Here is a 26,292-nt window from a genome sequence, read left to right as displayed (position 1 = left end):
AAGTTCAAATCTTAACAGATTTGTATTATTGCATGAGCTGGGATTAAAGCAAAAGGAAAAATGTTTTTTTGTTAGGTCAACTCCCAATCTGTGATTTGTGAAACAGCGTGAAAGGAACCCGACCCCCCACCCACACGAGTGCTCCGTTTCCTAAATAAATAGCACAATATGTGAAATTATGGTTCATTATAAACATTCTAAATGTATGTTCTCGCTGTTCTACACACAGCCAACTAGTTGACATTTGTTTTAATCAAAGATGCTTCCGATGTACCGAGGCATCTATTCTCGTGCTAGTTTGACCAATTAAAATACTCTTTAATCTTAAAATGAAATATGTATTTATTACTGTAGGGCTTGATTTGACCAGCCACATGGTGCAGATAAGCAGTGTTAAAGTTACAAGCCAAATTAATGTATGCTTGACCTCTATGGAATCCAAGTGACTGAAAACAGTCGAGGTGACCAATAATTTGAACCTACGTCATTTTTGGTAATTCATGTCATAGTTTTAAATTAAAACTATTGTACGACTCCTCAGTCATGCCAATTTAGCATCAATTAGCTCCCGAACATCTCATGCTGTTAAAATGGACACATAGCGAGGAGCAAAATAAGGCCAACCTTTTCATCAGAGACTTCCTGAATTGCAACTTGGGGGGGGATAAACGGGGGGGGTGGGATAATAAAAACAATTTTCTAATACCTCAACACCATCACCCAGTACAGCACACTTCACTGAGAAAAGAATAAGCCATAGTCAGGGTACATTTTCTACAATACAATCTAGCACACACAAAAACATTTTTTTGTATTTTTTTTTCTAAAGTTATTGAATTTTGTCTTCTTCGGAAGCATAGTCTATAAAGAACATTTTCTTTGTTTGAACACAAAAAGATTAAAGTGAACACATCAATGCGCACAGAAGTCCTTCGACTGGGAAAGGATAAAGTCTGTGTTGGCAACCAGTGGACAGAAAAAAAAACAAAAAAAAAACATTTTGCTGATTCTAAGTAGAGATCATTTAATATAAATGCTGAGCGAGTAGTAAGAGGTGGCACATTAATAGTGCTTTAGTATATTAATGTATGTATACATACTCATATGTATAAGTTGAGTTGTGTACCTAAACAATAAATGTAGCAAGGAACAGCCCGAGAGGCTTAAAAGTGTGGCGGGGAAAAAAAAAAAAAAAGAAGAAGAAACTAGGAGAAACCCCAAAAACATTCACCTTATAAGATCTGACAAACTGGAATAAGAGATGCACAGTCAAATGGCTGAATTGTGGTGTCCATGTGACCCAGGGGTAAGTTCCTTTCTACCACTGTGGAGAGTGAGACTGGGGTTTGAATCGTCTGCGAGGAAAGCTCGACGCCTCCTTCGGCTCTGGGGGCGTGTGATCTCGAGAGGAGGCAAGACACACGTTGCGGAAGCATTGCGGAAGCGTCACAGAAGGGGACGTTCGGTACATAGATATTTAAACCCATTTTAGTTATGCTAATATTTAAAAATAGCAGATCTACAAGCTCATAGCGCGCCACTCGAGGTCTGCCATTTTAGAAAAATCGAAGAACGACTGACATAGAAACATAGCTTTTTCAGAAAACTGTCATTTTTAAACAGACATTTTTAGAATCTGATCTCAGGTCAGAATGGGTTAAAAAAATATAGATGCCTCATTGGCCTCTGCAGTTCGTTGGAGCGACCCGTCTCCAACGGGAGGAGGAAGTAAAACGGAATCTTGAAGGCACGCGCCTCAAGATTCGTTCGACTTACCGACCCCCCCCCCCCCCCCCCCCCCCTTGCGGTCTTCCATTTTGCTTCCGCTATGCTTCGCAAAGGAATCTCGGGAAAGCTTGCCAATGCAATCCTGCATTGCCTCCCGTTGCCTCCATGTTGCCTTCTGTTGAGATACAGACGCCCCAGAGCTGGAAGAGACGAGTCTACCTTTATATGTCTACGGTTCGGTAGGCCAATCAGAGGCAATGTAAACGTTTGTTTTCTCATGCCAATAAAGCTCCTTTGGATTGAATTGTCCCGGAAAATAAGGTTCAAAGTGTCTGGCAACTCCATTCACTACTACACCCTCCCCAAACCAACAGTAAGGGTTGGCAGTTACAGGGACCATACATATGGGCAGCAATTAGCATAATAACTATATTGGGTGAAACATTTTAAGTGATAAAAGATAATATATATAATATATATAGGCTATATATTTTGTTTTTGTAATGGCCAAATTATAATTATAGACCTTTATTGATCCTGCGGGGGGAAAGGATATCAACTAACCGATTATGGCCACAGAGTACATGATCAGCACATTTGTGCCATTATCCTGTCAGGACATATTTGTAACCAAGCATCCATTAAAACCAGACTGTCAGGTCCTTATTAGCCCTCGTCTGACCCAGAGGCTGAATGTTAACCCAGAGCGTCACCTCTATTCTTATCCTTTAACCGTTTACACACAAGGACCCACTCTTTGCATTTGAGGGTAGTTCTAGAATTGTAGCCAGTCATGTCAATTGTTTAGGGGGAAAAAAGGCAAAAATCTCCTAATTTGAGCATCAGCAATAAACATGACACGGACCAAGAAGTATTAGTGGTGGTGATGATGCTAATAGCATGTTGTGACTCAACTGGGACACACTCACTGAAGTGAACTGGAAATGTGACTACATGCAATTTAAGAGGCAAATCTCTTCAAAGGGCAAATATTACAGTGAGACATACATTTCCCTTCACACCGTTACCATAATTTATGTACTCGACTTTAAATTAATTATACAGCTATGAAACGGCCAACGATATCAATGCGATTTCTGCACCTACGCAGTTACGTTTCTGAAATGTTTGGAAAATGTGGTAGGCTACCATTATCAAAAAGGAGATAGTTTGAGAACGTTTGTTTTCAAAACAAAGCTCTGAGGTGACCTATAAAGAGCTTTGTTCGTCAGTCGCACCCCCCGAATTGTAACGATGTAAAGCATTAAAAAAAAAAAAAACACACACAAGGGAACGCAACTTCATAGAAGTTAAGGAGAACCAATGACACAATGATCCCAATGGGGAGGCCTTTTGTGTGACCAGACGGAGAGCTCAGAGAAGGGAAAACCATTACTCCCGTTTGTGGGGAGGGGAAGACGGAAAAAAAAGAAAAAGAAAAAAAGGTTTTCACTGACTGTGCATATTCAAAATTACTCCACATGCAGTAAATGCTGTTCTTGCAGCATACTGTGTATAGACTGTATAGAAGCACGTTTTGTAAAACACACTATCTATTTCATGGCATTGAGTTGAAGAATTCCACAACAGTCAATGAAACACTGAATGCCGACCCCTCCAGAACATACAGGCAAAGACGTCACAACCAAACCACAAGTCACACCACAACCAAGAGAAGCTCATAGTAGGTTCCCTTATAGAAAACATGAGGAAATCTCTCATTATCAAAAAGACTTAATTTTGCAATCTTTAAAACAGAATGCTTTGGTTAAATATATAATATACTGCTTTTCAAGTATGAAACAGACATGATGTATTCATAAAATGCACTAATAAAATCCATACTTCTCATGGCGGGGGGGCCAGGAAGTGCATGTGACTAGAAAAAACACCTTGCCTATTGGCGTCTGAAGGTCGGCCTAGGATTGGTGCAACATTTGCCTGCTTTTCTTTTCCCTTCCCCGGACCTTCGTCGTCTGGCCAACCACATTACAATTCTGGAGGTGGGCGTGTCTGGGAACCACCAATCATACTTCTGCCGTGTTTACAACTATTAACACCTTCATTAGTCACCACGTTGTAATGGACAACACTCATTGTACAGATGGTACGGTGTATCGTGCAAAAAGGGGTCTATGCGATAGTTCTAGCTAATCCGCTTTGCTTCTTTGTGCTCAATTGTTCACTTTATCAGCATGCAATTCAGCAACTATCTAGGCTGGGGATCGCTGAAGGTGAAATATTGTACACGTCTGTGTGCGTCATGGCTACTATGCAGCACTTGGGGGCGGACAGCCTTCTTAAATCAAGATGTTGCCTCAATGCTACCATCATCATCACCACCATTTTGCCTTTCTGACATTATCTATTCGTGAGCCTTGTATTATTTATCTGTAGTCCAAGTAAAAAAACAAAACAACAAAAACGAGAAATGTTATCAAATGCCCTGGTTTCCAGGCAATGAAGTCATTAAAAAAAAAAGCTCATTCACAGAACAAAAAGAAAGAAAATTCATATCACGGCAGATACTGCTCATCTTCTAAATAAAACGGATGTGTGTATGTGTGCCTGTGCATGCTTTTCAATCGAGCGTGTGTGTGTGTGTGTGTGTGTGTGTGTATGCGTGTGTGTGTGTGTGTGAGAGAGAGAAATGTGTGGTCTAAGAGCATGAATGGACCACACCGTTCTTCTGCATATCTGAAGCGCCAGTTCCAGCATCGGAACACAGGCTCATTGATGACGTTTTGTTGGTCAGCGACAGCATGGATCCACCCACCCCGCTGTCTTGCAGACTGCTGGAACCATTCGACACCTCACTGAAATGAAGGTAAGGAGGGGACAGTGTCAGGCAATGGTTGGAAATGACATTCAAGGTATGCGTGTGCTCAGACAAGAGCTAGACCAATATATCGGCTTGGCTAATATTTATTAATTTGTTTGTGTCGATTATTTGACAAAAATAGCATGCATTGTGAGCTTGTAGCTTGCCTAGTTCTTAACCCATTCTGAACCCCTTTTGGTGTTTTAAGCATTATGTTATGCTTTAGCTATTGAAAAATAGCAGATCTACAAGCTCAGAGCTTGTAGGTCTGCTATTTTTGAAAAATAAATGTGGAATATATATTCTTTCAGAGTGAACGTTTAACTCAAATCTTTGCTTCCAGCGAGTCCCTGGAACAACATATTTTCAGATGTGGGTCGGCGGCCAAATCCAGATATTTTTGGGGGTCCTTGACATGAAAAAGGTTGAGCACCACTGACATAGAAACATTGATTTTTCAGGGGAAAAAATTGTAGAATTGTCCTCAGGTCAAAATGGGTTAAACTTTAATGAAGATGGATTGATTTTGCACTTTGATAAAATATTGGTCGAAAGAATCAGCAATGGGCCAAGGCAAAATGGGGATGGACAGCAGACCCAATAAAGTGCCATCGGTCAGGCTCTAGTTCAGATATATTGGCTCACCCGAGGGCCAGAGAGATTTCCTCCAGCTGGGTCTTGTGGTCCGGCTGTCCGTTTTCTGCAGCCTTCATTTTATACTGCTGAACATCATGGGCCACTTGGCTCTCCTATTGGGAAAGAAAACACATTTTGTCTTAGAAAAGAATGGCTGATGAATGACCCTCGATGATAACCCTCGGGTTATCACGGTTATATGAACTAGAGCACCTTTTTCTTTTAGGATTATGTGTAGTGACAAATATCACCCTTCCCATCCAGCTTCCCTCCTCCGAACACGGGAAAATGTGTTCATATAGACCCCTAGATTCCAAACCCCCACCAGTCCTGAGATTTTACGGTAAAAATACAAATAAGGGGGGGAAAAAGCTTCTTGTCATAATATGACACAGTCAAGAACTGGTCCATGCAGGTGTCTTCAACAGGATAGATTACTCTTCACTACTGCCTAAAGAGACCATTAGAAGCCTCCTACCCAGCGGGTCCAAAATGCTACAGCTAGAGTTCCTCACCAGGACAAAAAAAAACCCAAACACATTTACTCCTGTGCTCAAACCCCAGAATAAAAATACTTATATGTTGATCACTCCACTGGGCGGTTAACCCCTTTTGGTGTTTTAAGCATTATGTTACACTTTAGCTATTGAAAAATAGCAGATCTACAAGCTCGTGGCGCGGCACCGAGTGCCACGCCACGAGCTTGTAGGTCTGCTATTTTTGAAAAATCGTGAAAATGTGCTTCAAATCGTTGAATATATATTCTTTCAGAGTTTCAGGTTTTTAACTCAAATCTTTGCTTCCGGAGGGTCCCTGGAACAACATATTTTCAGATGGGGGTCGGCGGATAATTACATATCATTTTTGGGGTCCTTGACATGAAATATTGAGAACCACTGATATAGAAACATGAGGTTTTTCAGAAAAAAGAAAAAAAAAAAAATTCGACTTCAGGCCTGGTTAATTCCTCTCCTCTCTCACCATGGCCATCTCACGGGTCCTCTTGCCAATCTCTCTCTCCACCTGGTGGAGCTCAAGGCTGAGCTGCTCGCTGGAGACTGCTGCTGAGCTGGTGCCCCCTGCTGGCCACTTTGCCTGCTGCTGTTGGCCCACTCCTCCCTGGCTCTGGCTGGGCTGGCCTGCCATAGCACTGGCCTCCCTCTGCAGCATCAAAGAGTTACTGGCAGCCTGCAGAAGAAAGAGGGAAAAACGTTGTCAATTAATACCAACGATTGAAACATTCTAATTGATGATGTACGATGATGATGATGAAGAGCGCCCCTCACTTCACACGGGTGTGATCTTTATCCTCAATTATGTACTTTGGTCAAATCATCGCTATGGGGTGATCAGCCAATCACACTATGATTCACACCAACACACTAAAGCTGGGCACAGGAGGGGCTAGCCCACTCAAAAAATAAAAGCCCACCTACAAATCAACTACAATTACCAGGCTTAGAAATGGCCTACGGGCTACCTATGCCACTACACGTGCAGCCACTGCATGGCGCACAGAGTGACGCATCATGTTGTGTTGTTGCATTGAAAATGTTCTGTCACTTATCAATTTGCGGGGAGCTTAAGTTTACAGGTGTTTAGTGAGTCATATTGCAGTTTTTAAAAAGGTCACAAAGCAGCATTATTACACTCTTATGGCATGGTATGTTTGTCAACACTGTGGATGGCCGTTTAAAATCAACCTGGGATGTCCGTTGGAGACGCATGCCGCTAAGGTTATGCAATAGCAATACCTGTTGTCCTATAGTACTTAGTGCAGTGCCCATCATCATAGAACTTGGATGACATCTGTGACTAAAAGGGCCCCAGCCAAACTAGACACAGATCTCTCTGGATATAGGCGTAAAACCGATGCAGACAGACAAGGCGAAGGACAGATATGGAGTTTAGCAGATGTATAGATGATTCTGGACAAGCACTGATCTGACCAGACTTCCCACTCAGCACTGCATTCCCTCTGGTCCTCAGCAGGTGTGTAGTCCATCACCCGCAATACGCAGGGGACACATTTTAGGACATTTAGAGAGAGAAAGCACTGCAAAGCAGAATTCCCTGCAAAAGTCTCTCAAGATGCACGGCTCAACAATATCATGACACTGAGAAGAACAGCCAGCACACAGTAAATGTTTCTTTTCACATCGTTTTATTTACCTCTCCACAGAGCAAACCTAACTTTCTCAGCATTTACCGAGGTGCTGGCTGATTTCTCATGCGTTTGTAGTTGCTGTGCACATCCCCCACAACAACACATATGTCTCGACTGTAGACTGTGAAGCAGACAGGCCGTTGAAAAAAGACCATCATGGATAAAAGCATTCAATAAATACCTCCATGCTGTGCATCTGGGTTTGTTGGTTGATCTGCTGATTGACCTGCTGCAGTTCAATCTTTAGCTGCTCTCTGTCTGACGCTGCCACAGGCAGACTGGAGAGAGAGAGAGAGAGAGAGAGAGAGAGACATGTTTACAAGACCATCCACACTGTCCCATCGATTTGGACAAGGTTCCAGCCCCATCACTGCTCCTTTGACTTGCATCATGTACGGTAAAATATGTCAAAACAGTATAAATGTGAAAGAAATCAAGATGAGGTACGTCCTACAAACGGCGTGCATACAAAGTTTGGCTCTGATCAGTCTCGTAGTTTGCTAGATTAGCTTTGCACACACACACACACACACACACACCCTCTTGCAGTATAATAAGACAAGCATTAAGTCTCACCGCTCAAAGTGTCCCTGAGAGGAGGAGGAGCCGGTCTGGTGGGAGGGGTAAGAGGCTCCGCCCCATCCTCCATGGTTTCCATACGAGTATTCTGCTGTGGGGAAGACGATAAAAACAGTGATTGAATATGTATGGAGGGATTTGTCTCCATACTCCAAAGTATGGACATTTTGGGGAAAAAAAGTAAAGGAAAGAAATGTCAGGAGGCATTAACTGCTACAGCTGACAATGGTGTGTTTACACGCACTGTGTGTAGAGTATTGCAAATAGCCATTAGAATATTTGTGTTCATGTGTAATCCATGAATACATTTATAACGCTATGAGGAAAATACAGAACAAATGAATAGCTTCCTACCAGCCATGGGCATGTGTTTTGAGTTGGGGTTCTGGGGCGTTGAGGCCATAGCCTGTATAGGGCCAGTGGTCTGATAGCCTGTCTTTGAGGTGCGCGAGATGGCGCCGAATCGTGACACCGTGGGCTGAGGTCCAAACGGGATAATGGGGTCATCATCCTTTACTTCTGCCCCCCTCCGAGGGGCTTCAAGAGACGGATCCCTCAGACCTTTAGCCTCCACATTCTAGAGAGAGGGAAAGAATCATGAATGTAAAGCAAGTTAGTGGAACGTACTGTGCAAGACAAGACAGGTGGCACATTCTGATCCTCAACTAGCCCATTTAGACCCGAGGACGCATCAGTGTCACATTAGCATTAACCTATTTAACGATTATTTTAAACCCTCGCGTTATGAGCTTTTGAAAAACCGTGAAAATGGTGTGCACATTTTTTAATATATATTCTTTCACAGTGAACGTTTTTAACTCAAAACTTTGCTTCTATTCCCTGGAACAACATATTTTCAGATGGGGGCCGGTGGCCAATTATATCATTTTGGGGGTCCTTGACATGAAATAGTTTGAGAACCACTGACATAGAATTTGTCATGAATTAGAAGACATTTATAGAATCTGGTCTCAGGTCTAAATGGGTTAAAGCTAATTGACCCAACTAAAAAAATAAAGAACAGAAGACAATGCAAGATAAACTCACCATCATCTCCATGGAGCCTGGCGCCATGACGTCTTTGGGTTTGGCGTCCTTGGTGCCAATGTAGGAGCCAATCGTATCACAAGACCAGGGCGAGTACTGCCCTGCGTAGTCAGGCTCTCTGCCCTTCCCAAAAGCTTTGGAGTTCTCTTCACCATACTGCAGAGATGTAGACCCGCAATGTTATTAGATGTTCTAATATACAACCAACCATTTCCTCTTTGGAACAGTTCACAGTTGAAACATGCCACTGTACTTCCATATTGTGCAGACTTCACAATTGCCACCTGATGAAGGCCAACCATGGCCGAAACATTGCTTGATACTAATGCCAGTGTTTTTGTAATAAATTAAGCACTGTGGCGCATAGCTGTGTGCAGACTTCTCTTTTAAGACTATATTTACCTATGGTCCAGCACTAACGAGGAACTGGACAAGTCACTAAGAGTCACTGCCTTGAAAATGTTCAATTGTGTCATTTGTCAATGAAATGTGTGGATTAGTGTCCATACAGGTGAGGTCCTATAATCCTGTCTGCTAAATGCAGGTAGAACTTACCTCAGGAGGGTAGTCACTTGGGAAGGGGTGAGAGAGTGTCGGGGAAGCAGCGAAGGGTGGAGGTGAGATGACCTTCCTCTCCTCCAGCTGGGATATCAACTCCTGCCGACGACGGTGTAGGTAGTCTAGGCTGGGCTGAGAACGGCCATATTGTGGCTCCTAACACAGGCACACAATTATTAATTGTCTGTCCTGATGAAGGTCTAATCAAACGATATGTCGACCAAAGAGCAAAAAAATCTTTGAAAAACAAAAAAGGTCCCGCACGTTGTCAGACTCTTGCCAAAAAGTGTCTGACAACGTGCGGGACCTTTTTTGTTTTTCAAAGATACCCTTTTTAACACAATGATAATTAGTCATAGAGTCTGTGACAAGTACTCCTAAAGCGAAAATCAAATGCTCAGAAATGTTCAAACTAAAGTTCACATATACCATGATAGTATGAATTAAAGTGTACACTTTTGTTTTTGTACACAGTTCACTTTTACCAAAGAAAAGTGTCACCAAGTAAAGGAGAATCAAAGCAAACTCACCCTACTATATCCCCTCATGGGTGGAGGCTGGGAGCCTGGTGGATAGTAGCTCTCCGGTGTATACCTGTCCCGGCCGGTGTGCTCAGGGTGGTAGAGTGAGCCACCTTGTCCTGCTGACTGAGGGTTGCCATCGAGAGGCGCAGGGCTCATTCGGACCAGGTCCTCCCTCTGAGAGGGGTATGGCTGGGGAGGGGGCGGGGGGCCGGGGTAGGGGCCATGTCGACCCCGCGTGTCATAGTGTGGAGGGGGAGGGTAGGAGAAGGGCGGGCCAGAGTGAGGGGCCTGGTAGGAGCGCTCTGGGGGGCCATAGCCACTGTAGGCGTCCTGGTAATGCGGCCCCGCTTGCTCACTGGGGGGTGGAGCGTTGCGGATGTAACCACGATGTTGGACATATGGCGGCGGCTGCTGGTAGGGGTAACCTGTGAAAAGGGAATGGGAGAACAGAGTCAATATTGGGTCTAGAGCCTAGTCAGGATTTTTGGAGGTTTGCTAGTATGTACCAACTTGACAGAAGGTTTACGGGTTTGCTATCCACCTCGCCTCACAATATATCGCAATAGGTTGTGAGTTTGAATAACTGTTATTTCTGTATTTTATTATTTTTTATTATTAATCATTTCATAAAACATTTTTTTTTTTTTTTTTATTGAGTAAATTGATTACCGGTAGTTTCATTAACTGTTGCACCTTCATTGTGTATTTTCTGCAAACCTCATACCAGTGTACTTTTATCATGTTAAAATAGTAGGGGTGTGCATCTCTCCCTTACAAGACGATTCGATACGTATCGATACGCATGGGCTACGATGCGATTCAGAGACGATACATTTTATATACAGAACGATTCGATGCGATTTCGATTTTGTGGAATTCGATGCGATACGGTGCGATCGGACACATTTAACTTTTTTTGATTTTTAATTTGAAGCTAGATCTATAAAGAATAGGGCTGGGACTTCATTAAAAACGTTATCTAATTAATTGGAGGCTTTGTGATGAATTAATCTGTGAATCAATGAATAGTGATTACATAAGCAATAAAACAAGTAGTTATAATAGTGATAATAATATTATTTATATAATGCTTCTCCGAGTACCTAAAGATGCTTTACAAGGGGAACATGAGAAAAAAAATAAAAACAACTTTATTAGGGAAAAACTAAGACTATGGAATAAAATAAATTAAACCAGTGGAATGAGATAGCTGGGGAAAGCAATATTCTAGAGGTGGGTTTGAATTTAGGGTGGTGGCATGTCTGAGTTTTGGGAAGTGCATAGTTTTGACAGGTCTGCCTGCTGTGGAAACTGGACAGTGAAACCCTGACCATTAAACACGGGCAGAAGCAAAGATACAGTCTATCATTCATTGTTAAAGGAAGCCAGCATTCCCATTCGTCTTTGTGTCTGCCTGTGTAAACACAGCATCAAGTGTGAGGGGTTTGGGGAAAGGATGGAAAGCACCATAGAGATATTAAGAGCGTCATAAGCATGCGCCCGTCCTGCGCTGGAAGTAGCAGATCTACAAGTTATCAACCTGTCACAATGGACAGCGCTTTGGGCTTGTACATCTGTGTTTTTCCCCACAGTTAGTTGAATTATATCGATTCATAGGGTTGATCCAACCTCCGATTCAGACGCTATTTTGACCGATCCAGTGCATCAATGTAGTCGCATCGTTAACGTTAAAATCGATTACCGATTCATATCGATATGTTTTACACCACTACAAAATATATACATGGTATGCGGTCAGGTCTGCTCTCACCTGTCGGGTACTGTGAAGGCTCATACTGTGAAGCAGAGGGCGGAGGGCGACTGTCAGGATAGTACATCTCTGGCAGCTGCTGCTGTTGGGGGTACATGGGAGACCCCCGAGATACCACAGGCATCTGCTTTACCCCGGAGAGGTGGTCCGGTGGGCCCCTGGGGTGGACCATTGCATGGGGCGGCAGGGGCATTCCGGGTTTAGACATGGAGTCCAGACTACAAGAAGAAAATAGTGGAGTTAGAAACAGACCAGGACATCTACAGAAGCTAGGGAGAAAAAAAATACTTTAATCATCTTTGTGCTTTCTTATAGCTAAACGATTAATCATCTTTGTGCTTTCTTATAGCTAAACAATTAATCATCTTTGTGCTTTCTTATAGCTAAACGATTAACAAGCCACAGATAAAAAAAACCAAAAGAAAACATATGACCCACAAATACCGTAGTTATTTTTATTATAAATTACACACAGTCACACACGCACACCTAGCCTGACACTCTGAACTCTGAATTCTCATTTCGTTTCACTTCATTATTCAGACTGAAAGCCCTCCCCACGGCAGCAGTTTATGGGATGGGCGTTGTCAAAGCGGCAAGCGACCAACCAATCAGAATAGTAGGAAAGCAGATGACGTTGTCAACCATGTGGCTATGGCTAACCCGTTTGCTAACCCAACAAACACAGCCAACGAGCGCTACTAGCATGTAAACGAAAGCGGTAAAATATGTCGGATGATGTTTATAAAACCTGTCGTTTCTGTAAAGAAACCATTTATCATACGTCGATTTAATAGCCAGATTGATACGGTCGTGAGTCACCGCAGTGGGGGCAGCCATGTTTGCTGTCTGACGCTGTCGAGTGAGGGGGCTGATGGCCAAACAGCTGCTGCGATCGGATTTTCGAACGACACCGACGCCGTTGTAGGGAGAGTCACCAGACCTGAATCGCCAGAACATATTTTCTTAATGGGCGTGGCTAGCGATTCAGGGTTGGAGCCAGGCTAACACACACCCCCTAATGAAACCAAACAGGCCAGGAAAAGGGAACTCACGAGTCAGGGGGTGACCCTGGGGCACTGTTACTCCCTCCGTCCATCTTATGTGGCTTACGCAGCAGGTCATACGCTCCCGGTCCCGTCTCAGTGCCACGGGCAATGAGCATGGAGGGGCCACCACTGCCGTTGGTGAGGGGCGAAGGCTTGCGGGTCACTGCTACGTCTAGGGAAAGGCCCTCGTCAGGCATGAGGCCTCCTGAGCCCGGGAGGCGAGCCGCCAGCCGCTTATTCATCTTACGATACCTGGGGACGACGCGCACAACGCATGAGAACGGACGGTCACAAAAAGTACAACTTTCAATGGATTTTCTTGACCCGACTCTACTTTATTTATAAAGCACATTTAAAAACGACTGTCATTGACCATGCTGTACAAGTTAAAAAACAGCATCAACAATACATCAATATCAAGCGGGTACATATGGATATAATAAGACACCAAGATAAGAGGTGATCAAATAAAAAGGTTGGAATTAAACTAGGCTGTGATTAAAAGCCAAGTTGAACAAATGGGTCTTAAGCAGAGATTTAAATGGACTGGGCGGATCTGATGTGAAGAGGAAGGCTATTCCAGAGCCTAGGGGCAGCCACAGCAACAGCACGGTCTCCCCTGGTTTTAAGTAGGGCTGTTTTGTGGGACAATAGTGAGAGGTGCGCTGACCTCAGGGCTCAGTATGGTGTTCAAGAAGTTCTGCCAAGTAAAAGGGCCAGCCCATTGAGGGATTTAAAAGCAATTATCAAAATCAATCGTAAATTTGACAGGGAGCCTTGATACAGAGACAGTCATGGCGGCATGACTACGGTAATTGTTCAGGAGGAGAAAAACTGATTATTCTTTTTATCCAAAATTTGTTAATAGCACAGGCAGACTCTTCACATACTGGTGCATGTCTGAAATAAATGTCAGAGCTGAAATCGACGTGTAAATATGAAATACATGCTTAAACATGTAGCTAGGTGAAATGTTAAGAGTCCACAGAAGTGAACCTTTCAAGCCTGTTTTCTCAACTCGTCGTTTTCTGCAAGACATTACTCTACAAGCCATATCTCCAAGACTGGTGGGTCAAACTGAACAACCACTATGTCAATTTAAAGCCATGATTCCTTGCTGTCATATGACATGACAAAAAAATAAAAAATAAACTTACTTCTCCAGCTCTTCCTGAGAGTGAGCGAAGGTGCAGCTGGCTCCACGGGGGCAGCCTCCCTTCTGCTTCATATCCCGACACATGTACGTCTTGTATTTACTGTGCTGAGGCGGCTAAATGGAGGGACATGTACATCTTGAATTTAGACTATTTACTGTGCTGAGGCGGCTAAATGGAGAGACATGTACATCTTGTATTTACTGTGCTGAGGAGGCTAAATAAGACTACCGAGTGGGGGAACAAAAACTTGTCACATCTTTACTACAGAGATCTACAGAGTTGCACACTGTGTATGCCAAAACTACTGAGCTTTACTGCCATCAAACCCTATACATATCCCTTAGATAGGCTTACAATACCTCCGATATTTGTTATCAAACATATCAATTTTGAAGATGTTGATTTCGTCGACTACCTTTTTTCACTGACAAACTAAATGGAAACTAAATTAAAACCAAGTTATGATGACTAAAACTTCATCAACAAATAAAAACTAGACTAAAATGTTAGGAAGGGACTACTAGTGGACAAGAGCAGAGCAGATGCATGCAGATCTACTGATGATATTTAGTCGACTAAAACTAGACCAACACTAAAACATTCTAGGTGACTAAAACGTGACTGAAACTAAATGAACTATTGAAGAGACTATGACTAAAACTAAAATCAAATTGTGCTGGCAAAAACAACACTGCATACAGCCAGACAGACCTGCTGTGGATCAGCTCCCTTCTTGCTGTGGTTCTGGATGAAGTCAACCAGGCCATGGACCACCGTCTTCACTGCTACCAAACCCTTCTCCAGTTGCTCCCATGTAGGGGCGGGTGCATCTGTGGACAAGAACAACAACAATTGTTTTAACAGACCACAGAAAAGCAGCCGGTGAATGGCCAGTTAATCCTTTTTGAAGTGTTTTACTGTATCTAGAGCCGTTTACATTTTTGACTTATGTGACTTATAAAATAATGTGATATATTGAATTATTTGTATATACACAGCATGAGAGAAAGAGAAAGAGGACTGGAATATGACAAATACACAGTAAGCTCAGGGAAAGCAGATTCCCTCCTTACCAGGGCTGGGATCAATATTAGCCAGAAGCTCCAGATGAGGTCGCAGTCTGTTGAGGTTGGCTGGGTCTCCTGTCCTCTGCAAGGCGATGGTCAACTCCTGGACACTCTGGGCAAAAGAGGCTGGGGTCTGCAGCTGTGCCAAAAGCAAAACATATAGAAGTGAATGATACTTTCAATGACGGCTGAGGTTTTCTGATTCACAGGCAAAAAAATAAGGAGAAAATACTCAGCCAAACAAATAGTAACATTTCAGGAATACACAAACATAATGTTGCTGTTGGGAGGAAACCACCTAACTAACCACCTAACAACTTTTTATAAATCTATCTATCTAATCTATTTATAAACTCCATTGGACCCTCAAATTGTCTGCTAAAGCAGCCAACTCCACCACCTCTCCCCCTCTCATGCAAGTAATTGACAATATATAAAGTCACAACACCAACATTTTATGTCCTGAAAAAAATGAAAGTTTTGGAGTTCTTCCTCCCGACAGCAGAGATATGCTGTATTGTCACAGAAAACAAGAAACCTTGCCCACTCACACAATCAACACATACCTTATCTATGATGGACTGCATGTGAGACTTGTGGGACTGGTCGCCGTAAAGCAGGGAGGACCACTGGTCTGGGGCGATGCGCAGCCCCCCCTCCATGGCAATCTGAACAATCTGAGAATCATGCTCGCGTCGCAGAGCCTCATACGTGCGGAACTCTTCTTTCAGCTGCATCAGGGACGAGTCTTCATCGCGTTTGGTAACCTAGGCGACAAGGGAGATAGGAAGGAGGAAAGGGGAAGTTACACAGTGTGTTATTTACATTGCACTCTGTGCTTTGGTACATTTCTGCTTCTAGTGAGAGCTTTTATGGTTGTATTTGCTTAGGATTTTATTACTTATTTGATGGTTGCCAGGGTATATATGATTTCCAATGGGGAAACTATGCCATTTGGCTTATGCTCATCTCAGGGTTGGATATGCCAAGACTGATTATATGTAGGACTTTTAATTTAGATAATGTAGAACTAGGGACTACATAGTGAGGGACTACATAGTAAGACACCTGACACAGATTTTTACCAGGTCACTGGTCCGAAAACAAACCTTGAAGCAGGAAGCTCTGTAGAGAAGCTGCACCACATGGCCTATGCTGGTCTTAGAGGCCTGTGGGAAGCGTGGCTCCAGCCTCTGGACTACAAAAAGAACCAGCACCTTTCTGGAAAGAGCCGAGCCGTCCTCCAGAGCCAGAAGAACCAACTTTAGAGCCTCCTCCTGCATGGCTGCGGGAAGAAACAAAACCTCAAATCATGAGTAACGGAAGTACAGCTTTCACATAAATCACAAACAAAACAGGATGGTGACTGCTCTAAAAAAAATAAGAAGAATCGAGGGTTTTCTTTCTACCTGGGCCAAGGAACTGACATCCTCGTGCGCGGACGGCGGCCCACAGGTTGGACGAGAGCTGCTGCGGGTTTTGGTGCTGCAGGATGAGCTCGGTGACGGTGCGCTCGCCCAGAGAGCGCGCCGCTCTCATGGCTCGGACGCGTCCCTCCTCTTCCACCAGCTGGCAGTGAACCAAAGTCACCAGCTTCCTCTGCATGGGCCGACTCAGCATGCTCTGGGCTGTGCTGCTCAGACCGACCCCTGGTCAAAGCAAAAGAAACACGGGATTTCAGTTTGGCGAACAAGTGAATATGACAAAAAGGAATAGTTCCAACGGTCGAGAATTTCCAGTAACATTCCAGGATGGTTGTTCCTAGTAATTTGTTGTGGACAATGTCAAATATGGGTTAAACCCTCGCACGCGTCAGTTGGAATCGAATACGGAAGATATGTCGAATGACTATCTTCAACTACTTCCATAAAACATCATCCAACTTCAATGACACTGAAATTCACTCAACAAATCTTCAGAGCTATTTTCATTGTGAAATGCAGTGCTACATTTGACATTTATATGTTGTGGCTTACCACAATACACACACACACATTGTTTTTGAGGTATATATATTTTTTACTCATTTAAAATAGGTCAAATAATTTCATTGTAAGAGCTGCACATTGATTGGCCCTCCTTGTCTGACTCTTTCACAAACACTCAACAATCAAAAACGATAATGCGTGGGAGGAAGGATTGTCCGCTTTTCCCTGCAGAGAAGACTGTTGGCCAAATGCATGAATAAAATCAATTCAGAGTTCACAAATGGTGAGGATCATCGTGAACCTCTGCACAAATTTGTTCAAAACCAATGCCAATTAACTCGGATTAAAGTTTGTCCATCTATGTTCTTAACCCATTCTGAACGGGCACCCATTTTGGTGTCAGCATCATGTTATGCTTTAGCTATTGAAAAATAGCAGATCTACAAGCTCATATCGCGCCACCGAGTGGCGCGATACGAGCTTGTAGGTCTGCTATTTTAGAAAAATCGAAGAGCGACTGACATTTCTAGAATCCGATCTCAGGTCAGAATGGGTTAATCAGACCCAGTGTGTGTCCAGTGGAAACCTCGTATGAATCTGATCTCAGGTCAGAATGGGTTAACACAGGGCTGTCAATCTCAAAGGCGCAATTCTTCAAATAAGTTAATAGCAAGCATGTAGGGAGCTCGGGCATTTAATTGTCATCGAAATGAAACAGATATTGGCGTTCCCGTACTCAACCCTGCTCCGAGTCAGAGTTATTAGCTAAACAGAGTAGCTAGAAATTGAGAAATACTGTCCGACATGGTGTGATTAGCGATCCAATTAACTTGTTTGGAATATTTCCAGACTTGAACCAGTGCTGATGTGGCAACAAGAGAGGCTGAAGGAAGGTATGGTTTTAGCTTATAGAGAGAGAGAGATGGAGGAGAGGAGAGGAGGATGCTAGTGCTGTGGGAGACAGGGGCTAGGGCAGAAGCAGGAGCAACAAACTGGAGCAGGTCAGATATGCAGATTTATTGGATTCTTTTTAATGGGGTCTTATTGCTATTCTTCTGTAAAGTCTGTCATGTAAGCACAAAGGCATTGGATTTGATCCAGAGCAGCTGGTGATTTATAACATGGGTTATGATCCCATATGATCAGGCCTCTGGAATATATATATAATATATTATTTGTTTTCTTTCAGAAAGCCCCATAAATATGTAATATTCAATAATGTGCAATTATTATTATCCAACTTTTTGCAATGGAGCACTGTTTATTTTTCTGTTATTTTAAGTATTATTATATGTCGTTTGACAACGTCAAGCAATGGAGCTCCGTTTTGCAGTATATGCATTATACACATACATAGATATGGTAATAATGTAATCACTTTTAACCTGCCGTCAAAGGGCAACGCATTGTGAGCTTGTAGAGCAACCATTTTCGCTAGTTAGTCATGTGCATTTAAGAATGCGTGCGTGGGTGCGCTTCCTTCCGCGAGCACACGCCCCCCGCCCCACCACCCCACCACAAATAGAATCTAATTCTTTAGGAAACACGGCACTGTCTGTCAATAAATAATGTAAGAGGACAGAGTAGAGTCCAGACATGTGTGTGTTTGTGTGTGCGAGCGCGCCGTACCTCTGGTGTTACTGAGGGGTTTGAGGTAGAGGGCCAGCTCCTCCACACACTCTCTGGCCTCCTCATAGTGCTGCGAGTCCTCTGGACTGGTGAGCAAGGCAACTGGCTGAACCTTAGGAACCTGCAATAACATACAGACAGCTTACAATTAGAATTGATTACATAGTATACTCTGTTCAACTGATGTCTCGGTATAGAATGGAATCGATAAAACAAAGAACCAATATTATTGTGCCTGGGACAAAAGCCACAGTACCGTGGTTCTGTATAGAGCGTCGCAGTCCCACCCCCTTTCATGCCGACGAGAGACATTTTCCTCATAGACTTTTTCAAAAAGTATTTATTAAAAGACGTTTTCGCCGCGCACAAAGCCAACTCGAGCTGTGACACATCATGACGATGGGCCGATCAAATCATTTGTCATGATTTGTCACAACTCGAGTTGGCTTTGTCCGCAGCGTAACAGTCTTTAAATAAATACTTTTTGAAAAGTCTATGAGGAAAATGAACGGGGAATTATTTTCCGGGTCTCTCGTTGTCATGAAAGGGACTGTGGCGCTCTATACTGCAATTTTATTAGTACTTTTTGGGGGGGGGGGGGGGGTGAAAGTTATTTGATTGCGTTGAAGTTTGTGATATCAAATATAGGTTTACCATAAATACAAAAACGGTATTCATGTATGTATTCATTTGTCTGCGTCCATACAAAACTCATTGGTCACCTGGGGTGTAGGGGAATTCTTTTTCGAGTGCCTGATTATTAATAATTTCTCAGCTTGAGCACATGATATCTACAGATACATTTTACTATAATACACACAAAAGACAGAAGCATAAACAGTTGGAGTTACCATGGGTGCGGTTAACCAATTCCACTGCCTTAAAACAATATATCACCAATGTTCCTGCATTAGGCCAATACAAGTACAATTGGTGCAAAATCAGTTGAGACCGGGCACCACTGATCAATGTAATGGTTATGGTACTCAAACTTAATTTACAGTGAAACAGTAGGGTAAAGCCCAGGGACTACAGATGAAATTTAGCTTTGGCTAACTCTGGCCCATTTACATTGAAGTGAAAACTGACATGTTGATTAATGAGCTTTGTCTCTGTCAAATAAATAAAAAAATATATTTTATAGTATAATAAAATGAACTCTGCATAGCACTATGCCTTAAACCAGGAGTTTTCTTCTTTTTTTCCCATTTTTACCACTCGTCTCAGTGGAGCAAATTGTAATTGAATTACCAATTGAATGTGGCGCAATATCTGTATTCTGTACATGAAGAGAGCTAGTTGCACCAGACTCTCTCGTTGTGTCGTACACAAGACCAAACACTGGTTCTTTAACATATCTTAGGGCAAAGTATCATACAAAGAAAAACATATATATTTTGTTGTCAAATCACAATTGCATCGCAGGGTATTACTTCAATCATTGGAATGCATTTCCAATCTTTCAAAAGGTACTTCAATGCTTAAAAATAGTGTGCCTCAGACTATAATGATCACATAGAATAGAACAAGTAGGACTGCTTCTCTGCCCATCAGGTCATACTGAGATAATCTACTCTACCAGGTTAACCTTTATAAGTACATAGATACAGCGCTTCACAGCCACAACAATATCATGCAAATCAACAGTTATGGAGATTCACAATAGTCAGTATTGTTGTTACAGTGATGTTGAACACTGTGTTCTGCATTCAATTTCTTTGACACATTTCTACAGAGTAACAAATGTCGCCATAACACGTGGTTGAAGCATTTATCAACGAGACACTTTTCAATAGGGCATCGACGGCACAAGTTTCAATAACAGCAACCTGAACTCAAGCCTGTTGGATCTTCTGTGCCGTCAAAATTGAGCAAATCCATTGCTCATCCATAATTACTGACATAGCGGGGTTATAATAACGTAGTTATCAGTCAGATAATGTAGTAATGTCACCAAAGAGGACATTGAAGTCTACTGCTGGGCAAAAACTATTTGGACATATATTTTCTGCTGCCATTACTACCTCTGATGCCCCCCTCTCTGCCCCAGCCTGTGCTCAGCCTACTATAAGTAGAGTGTACCGGAGTCTAACATTGCCTGTATGACGTTTCTACTTCTGTTTTGACCTACATACAATAACATAGTACTACAGTAGACTCTAAAGCAAATATTATGTTCTATGGTACATATACTATTATTACTGGTATACTCTGTTCTATATATTGTTTTCTTAGAATTTTAGATGATGGCTGATGTGACATTTTTATATAGTTATTTTACAAATTTGGAAAATTGTATTAAAACTTTCAGATCAGTTCTGTTCAACAAAAAAAGTTGAGTTAAAAGACAAAAAGAAAGATAGAATTAAATTGAACAATCACCTGTGTGTCCCAGGACCCACTAGGTTGACAATGGTTCAATTATCGACATTGCATGTCTAACTCTTCCTGGAAATGTTGCCAACTAAGCTAAAGGACAATTTATGCTTCCCTCGATCTCCCGGAAAGGTACCATCATTGATTGCACCACAAGACAATGTGTGCCGACTCCCCAGAGCAGACCAGTTGAATGAAACGAAGCCAACCACAACCAACTGACTGGTGCGTGACTCATCAAGGACTACATCAGAGCTATGTTTATCATGTAGTCTGAGCTAAATCGACATACCACTATTAATTATAATATTCAATAAATTATAGCCCTAACCTGTAGTCTCACTAGCCTCGCGTAGCCAGCCTTCATCTGCCTTTGCAATGCATATTGCCACAGGCAGATTAAGTCTGGCCCCTCTCAATCGTGGGAACACTTCACGACCGAAGTGGTGACGAGCCACCCAGATTCGTCTGGAACCAGGCTATTCAGTATTTAAGTCCGACGTCATTTTGTAGTGCTACGTTACGTCCGGGTCCAAGTGGCACCAGCTCCCGTCCGCATCTCATTGTAAATTGAATATCTAAACGCGTGAATCTTTTTACAGTGACGTTATTTTTCAGAAAGGAAGCCATTGAGGGTTAAAATGGGTCTTAATGCTTCCAACTCGAGTGGAATTATTAATGTTTTTTTAATGTGTCCATGACAACAAAAATATATGATGTGGAGTGGAGACAATAAAGACTATTATTATCATTATTATTGAAGGTGGCAACAGTCCATTTGATCGGTAAAATATTTCTGGGGTATATTTAGAATGTGTGCAGGCTTGAGTATGTTGAATCTAGTTTGCATTATGAGGATTTATTTGACACAATAAAATAAAATGGCCATAGTATTCCATGTGGGGCAGACGGCCTGTCACTGTCATATTTGGGAGAGCAGCGCAGCTTTGTTGTTGCGAGGAAAGCGGTAAAATTAGACTTTCGTGGTTGTTTTCGTCTCAGATTTAGTCCGACGGAGCGTCACAGTATAACTCCATGGGGACACAAAAGCGACACAAAAGTAGGACCCGGAAGTATCTCAGGAGGGGGCGCTCACATCACAGCTAAAATACTGAATAACCAACCAGGACCCAGTATGCAAATATGGGGCGGAACATTGCATGGGAAAAAATCGAATACTGAGAGGGACGAGACTATTATCCAATATCCACACAGTGATATAAGTATCGCTACGCGAGGCTATAGACTCACATAACCAGAGACCTCTGCCTACCTCTGGTGTATCTAAACTCAATATATGTGTTAGAAGTTGAACAGCATTGAGACTGACAAACAAAAGCCCATGGCTTTGAAAACACAACACTGCCCCAATATGAAGGACCACCCTAAAAGCCATGCATTGGTTCCACGATGCAGTCATATATTTTAGTGAAAATTGTTTCCTGATCATCTGGCTAATATACGCGACATGAGACTACTTTACATGTAATGTCCAGACTCAACGATGAGTCAACAATGTTATTTTACTAAGCCATGTCTTGCTCTACTCTAGTCACTCCTATACACAACACAAACCACATCTGCATGCTTGCATCAACCTCCACATGCTAGCATCAACAACTTAGGGCGGGCCTACCTTACCTTGCCAGGTACACACATGCACCTCTCAAGAATGCAAGGACTTTTTTTTTTTTTAGTGCCATCCTGTGTGTTTGACTGTACTCGGTTGCGGTTTATACATTTCTGTCTAATGAACTATTCATTCAATCAATCTTCATAAAGCGTCACAGTCCCGCCCCCTCGAAAGGCCCGGTAAATACTGTCCCAGTTCATTTTCCTCATAGACTTTCAAAAAGTATTTATTTAAAGACGTTTACGCTGCGGACAAAGCCAACTCGAGTTGTGACAAATCTTGACGACACAATGTTTTGGGCTGATCAAATAATTAGAAAGAAGGAAAAAGGGCAGGATACAACACTTTGTTTTGTTTTTCTTCTTACAAATTATTTGATCGGCCCAAAACATTGTGTTTATTGTCATGATTTGTCACAACTCCAGTTGGCTTTGTCCGCAGCCTAAACGTCTTTAAATAAAGACTTTTTGAAAAGTGAGGAAAATGAACAGGGAATTATTTTCCGGGTCTCTCTTCGTCATGAAAGGGGGCGGGACTGCGATGCTCTATAAAGGCTGGCGGTGAGGTGAGGTGACACCTGCGATTTCACGAACAATCCAAACACACGTGCATGCACGTACGCACACACACACACCACAAGGCCTCTCACCTGTCCTCCAACGAGCTGCAGCAGGGCAGTGTTGACAGGTAGCTGCTCGATGTCGGTGCTGATGGCCGTCTGGTCAAAGGGACAGGCCTTGCGGTGCAGCTTGTTCAGGCACATCTTGCACACAGTATGTCCACAGCCCAGACTTATGGGCCGACGGACGGTCTCCTCGAATGTCTGCGTGCAGATCGGGCACAGCAGGAACTCTGTCCATTGCGGAGCTTGCACTGGCATGGTTAAATGTTGACGGGACGAATGTTGACAGGGTTTGGGGGGGGTGGGATGTGTAAATGTGTGATTTTACACAGAAATAATATAATAATATAATATATGGAAGATTCCACTGGAATCAAGATTTTTTTCTTCCGAACTTAATCGTTCTCAAATGTCCTCACACATTGTGGATTTTGGATCACATCACGTGACAAATACTGCAAGAGAAAAAGAGAGAAAAAGAGATAAGATGGGTTAAAATGTTATCTTTCTCAGATAGACAGCACAATACAATTTACAAGTAGTATTTATTTAGGCATTTAGCAGGTGCCCTTAACCACAGAATAGAATGTACAGTGCATTTCCACAAGAAACTAGCATCCCAGGTAAACCAAAGATATATCAGTAGCCAAACAAGGACAACAATAGCAGCAGTATAGCACCAAATAAAGCTGAGTGTACATGGATTCAATATCTTAATTAAATAGATTTTCAGAATATTACATTTGAAACTATTTACCTTGTCAACATGTTTAGAAATTACAACCAAGCTGACTATTAAAATGCATTGTGATTCGTGAATGAAATGGTTAGTCCGTAGCTGACTGTGGGTTTCTAAATGTGTGTCAATAAGATACTATGAATTCAAAATGGCTTAACGTTGGGTCGGAATAATGGCAGAATAGCATTTAATGGATGGCAGTCTATGTTAAAAGTGCTTCCCCTCCGATGACAACAATGTAAAGCGTGCAACAATTCGATCTAGTAATGTTGTATATCACGAAACGTTCAGTGACAAACAATTACTTACGTATAAACAACAGTTGTGTGGCCTACTTGTTACCGCTGCGATCATGGACAAAGGGTCCTGGACAGGCTAACAGTTAGCCTAACATTAGCCAAATCCTGCCGTTTAGCACAACTTAACCACGAGAGCAGATAACCATGCAATACTTGTTGGTGCCCACGTCTGTTTGTGAACGTGTGGGAAATAACATGCTAGTTATTCCACGTTCTCGTCTTAATTTACTTCCTAGTCAACACATTTCGAGGTGCGATATTTATGCTAGCTGCTTGCAACCTAGCCCACAACGTTAGCATGTTTAGCTATGGGGTGGCTAAAGCTAACGTCGTTGTTATAACAATATTAGGACTAATTAAAGATTGAATGCACACCATAGTATGCTGTAAGACTGCAGTTATGTTATTACTTAAAAGTACAGTGATATATACATTAAAGTGTTGAGGTCCAGGACAGGAAACTAAACAGAAAACGTAGCCCCAGTGACATTATGTAACGTTAACATTAGATTACATGCCAACTGCATGGAAAAATCCAACTATCTTTTTTCCACATGTAAAAAAAATAAAAATCCACGTTATTCAATCACTGCGTTGATTCCATTTCCAACGCCAACTGCCATTCTAGCACATGAAAAGGACCAATAATAATCAGAAATACTTTAGAGTACTCCCCAAATCCACACTGATGATCAGACAATGCTAACGCTACTCCTCCCGGTGTTGCTGTATGTAGCCTGCTGGGCTCGTACAGCTAAAACCTAGCCTAACCAGGCTAGCCGTTAGCAATTATAAGCTAAAGACCCATTAATGTCACATACAAAAAAGGAAACAACGGAGCCGCTATAACCATTTACGCCCCACGTGAAATGCAAAATATCCCTTCGGCGATACTCACTCTTTCCAAAACACTTGGAAGAGCTTCATCTTTCTTTAGGAAAATGGTATTCTATTTTGTCGGTCGCCATGTCGACTGTTGCAGCCCTGTGTGTGCTGCTGCCTGTCGAGCTTTGGGATGGGAGGAGGAGGGAGGAGGAGGGTGTTACTCTACAGCCCCGACCAGCGGCTAGCCGGTTACAGCTAGCTGGACGTTCTGGGCTGGGTGCGTGTGTGCGCGTGCTTCCTCGTGTGTGTGCGTGTGTGTGTGTGTGTGTGTGTGTGTGTGCGTGTGTGCGTGCATGTGCGTGCGTGTGTGTGCATGTGTGCGTGTGCGTGTGCGTGTGTGTGTGTGTGTGTGTGTGTGTGTGTGTGTGTGTGTGTGTGTGTGTGTGTGTGTGTGTGTGTGTGTGTGTGTGTGTGTGTGTGTGTGTGTGTGTGTGTGTGTGTGTGTGACGTGATTACTACGTGTTTATGTGGTACCACATTATAATGTGGGACAACAGCACCCTCTATGGGTCAAAGACTGTATGCGTCGCGCATCATTGAGCACGTTTTGTCACTACTAGTGAGTGACTGACAACTGGAAAGTCTGTACCACTACCACGGCGGGACAGAAAGAGACAACATGATACAATACAAAATGTCTAGATATAATGAAATAAAATAGATGTCAAGATGTTATTATTTGGGACCAAACCAATCTTGCAAATTTAAACGGAGGGGTAGACTAGATGTCCCATTTTGATTACAGCACGAGGACAAGGCGCCCGCCGCCTTTAGAGTTGTATGGCTTTTATTTTATTGTATTTTATTTTGTAATATATACGCCGGTAGCCGGTAGGCTTATGTTGTGTGTTGAGACTTGAGAGCACTCATCAGGCGTGTTGTTTATCGTTACGAAACAGGGGGCTTCAATCAGGCTATATGAGTTTCCAAGGACGAAATTAAAAAGCACGCATTTTTGTATTCCCATTTATTTTTTATCTAATCCCTCGATTCTGAAGGGATTACCCGGGACCAATCATGATTGACGGACTGGCGGTTCGCTTACACTGCACTGACTGCATGGACTGTGACAGGATG

The 26,292-nt window shown here is 42.7% G+C and overlaps 1 protein-coding gene across 1 annotated transcript; it reads right to left on the bottom strand.

Annotated features, from left to right (window-relative positions):
* Positions 1 to 1,808: 1,808 nt before the first annotated feature.
* rc3h1b (ring finger and CCCH-type domains 1b) lies at positions 1,809 to 25,343 on the bottom strand. Its single transcript, XM_083782018.1, has 20 exons — positions 25,229 to 25,343; positions 23,320 to 23,747; positions 18,662 to 18,782; positions 16,514 to 16,753; positions 16,214 to 16,389; positions 15,671 to 15,871; positions 15,111 to 15,243; positions 14,749 to 14,867; positions 14,038 to 14,150; positions 12,887 to 13,132; positions 11,832 to 12,049; positions 10,067 to 10,485; positions 9,534 to 9,692; positions 8,979 to 9,134; positions 8,286 to 8,508; positions 7,929 to 8,022; positions 7,534 to 7,630; positions 6,167 to 6,373; positions 5,195 to 5,298; positions 1,809 to 4,544 (listed from the first exon to the last, which is right to left on the bottom strand). Exons 2-20 carry the CDS (start codon positions 23,548 to 23,550, stop codon positions 4,388 to 4,390), a joined length of 3,414 nt encoding a protein of 1,137 aa, XP_083638144.1. The 5' UTR covers positions 23,551 to 23,747; positions 25,229 to 25,343; the 3' UTR covers positions 1,809 to 4,387.
* Between the last annotated feature and the right edge of the window lie 949 nt (positions 25,344 to 26,292).

Source organism: Protomyctophum parallelum (assembly GCF_964188405.1).
Source record: "Protomyctophum parallelum genome assembly, chromosome: 14".
Lineage (NCBI taxonomy): Eukaryota > Metazoa > Chordata > Actinopteri > Myctophiformes > Myctophidae > Protomyctophum > Protomyctophum parallelum.
The sequence above is the reverse complement of the archived record's forward strand: the minus strand, read 5'-3'. Positions and strand labels throughout refer to the sequence as shown.

What these genes read in the sequence shown, in the direction of transcription:
- rc3h1b (XM_083782018.1), bottom strand. Translation starts at nt 23,550, where the DNA reads ATGCCAGTGCAAGCTCCGCAATGGACAGAGTTCCTGCTGTGCCCGATC. An exon ending in CAGGCTCCATGGAGATGATG is followed by an intron (nt 8,509 to 8,978) that starts GTGAGTTTATCT and finishes CCCTCTCTCTAG; the next exon opens with AATGTGGAGGCTAAAGGTCT. An exon ending in CCCAGATGCACAGCATGGAG is followed by an intron (nt 6,374 to 7,533) that starts GTATTTATTGAA and finishes TTTCTTCTGCAG; the next exon opens with GCTGCCAGTAACTCTTTGAT.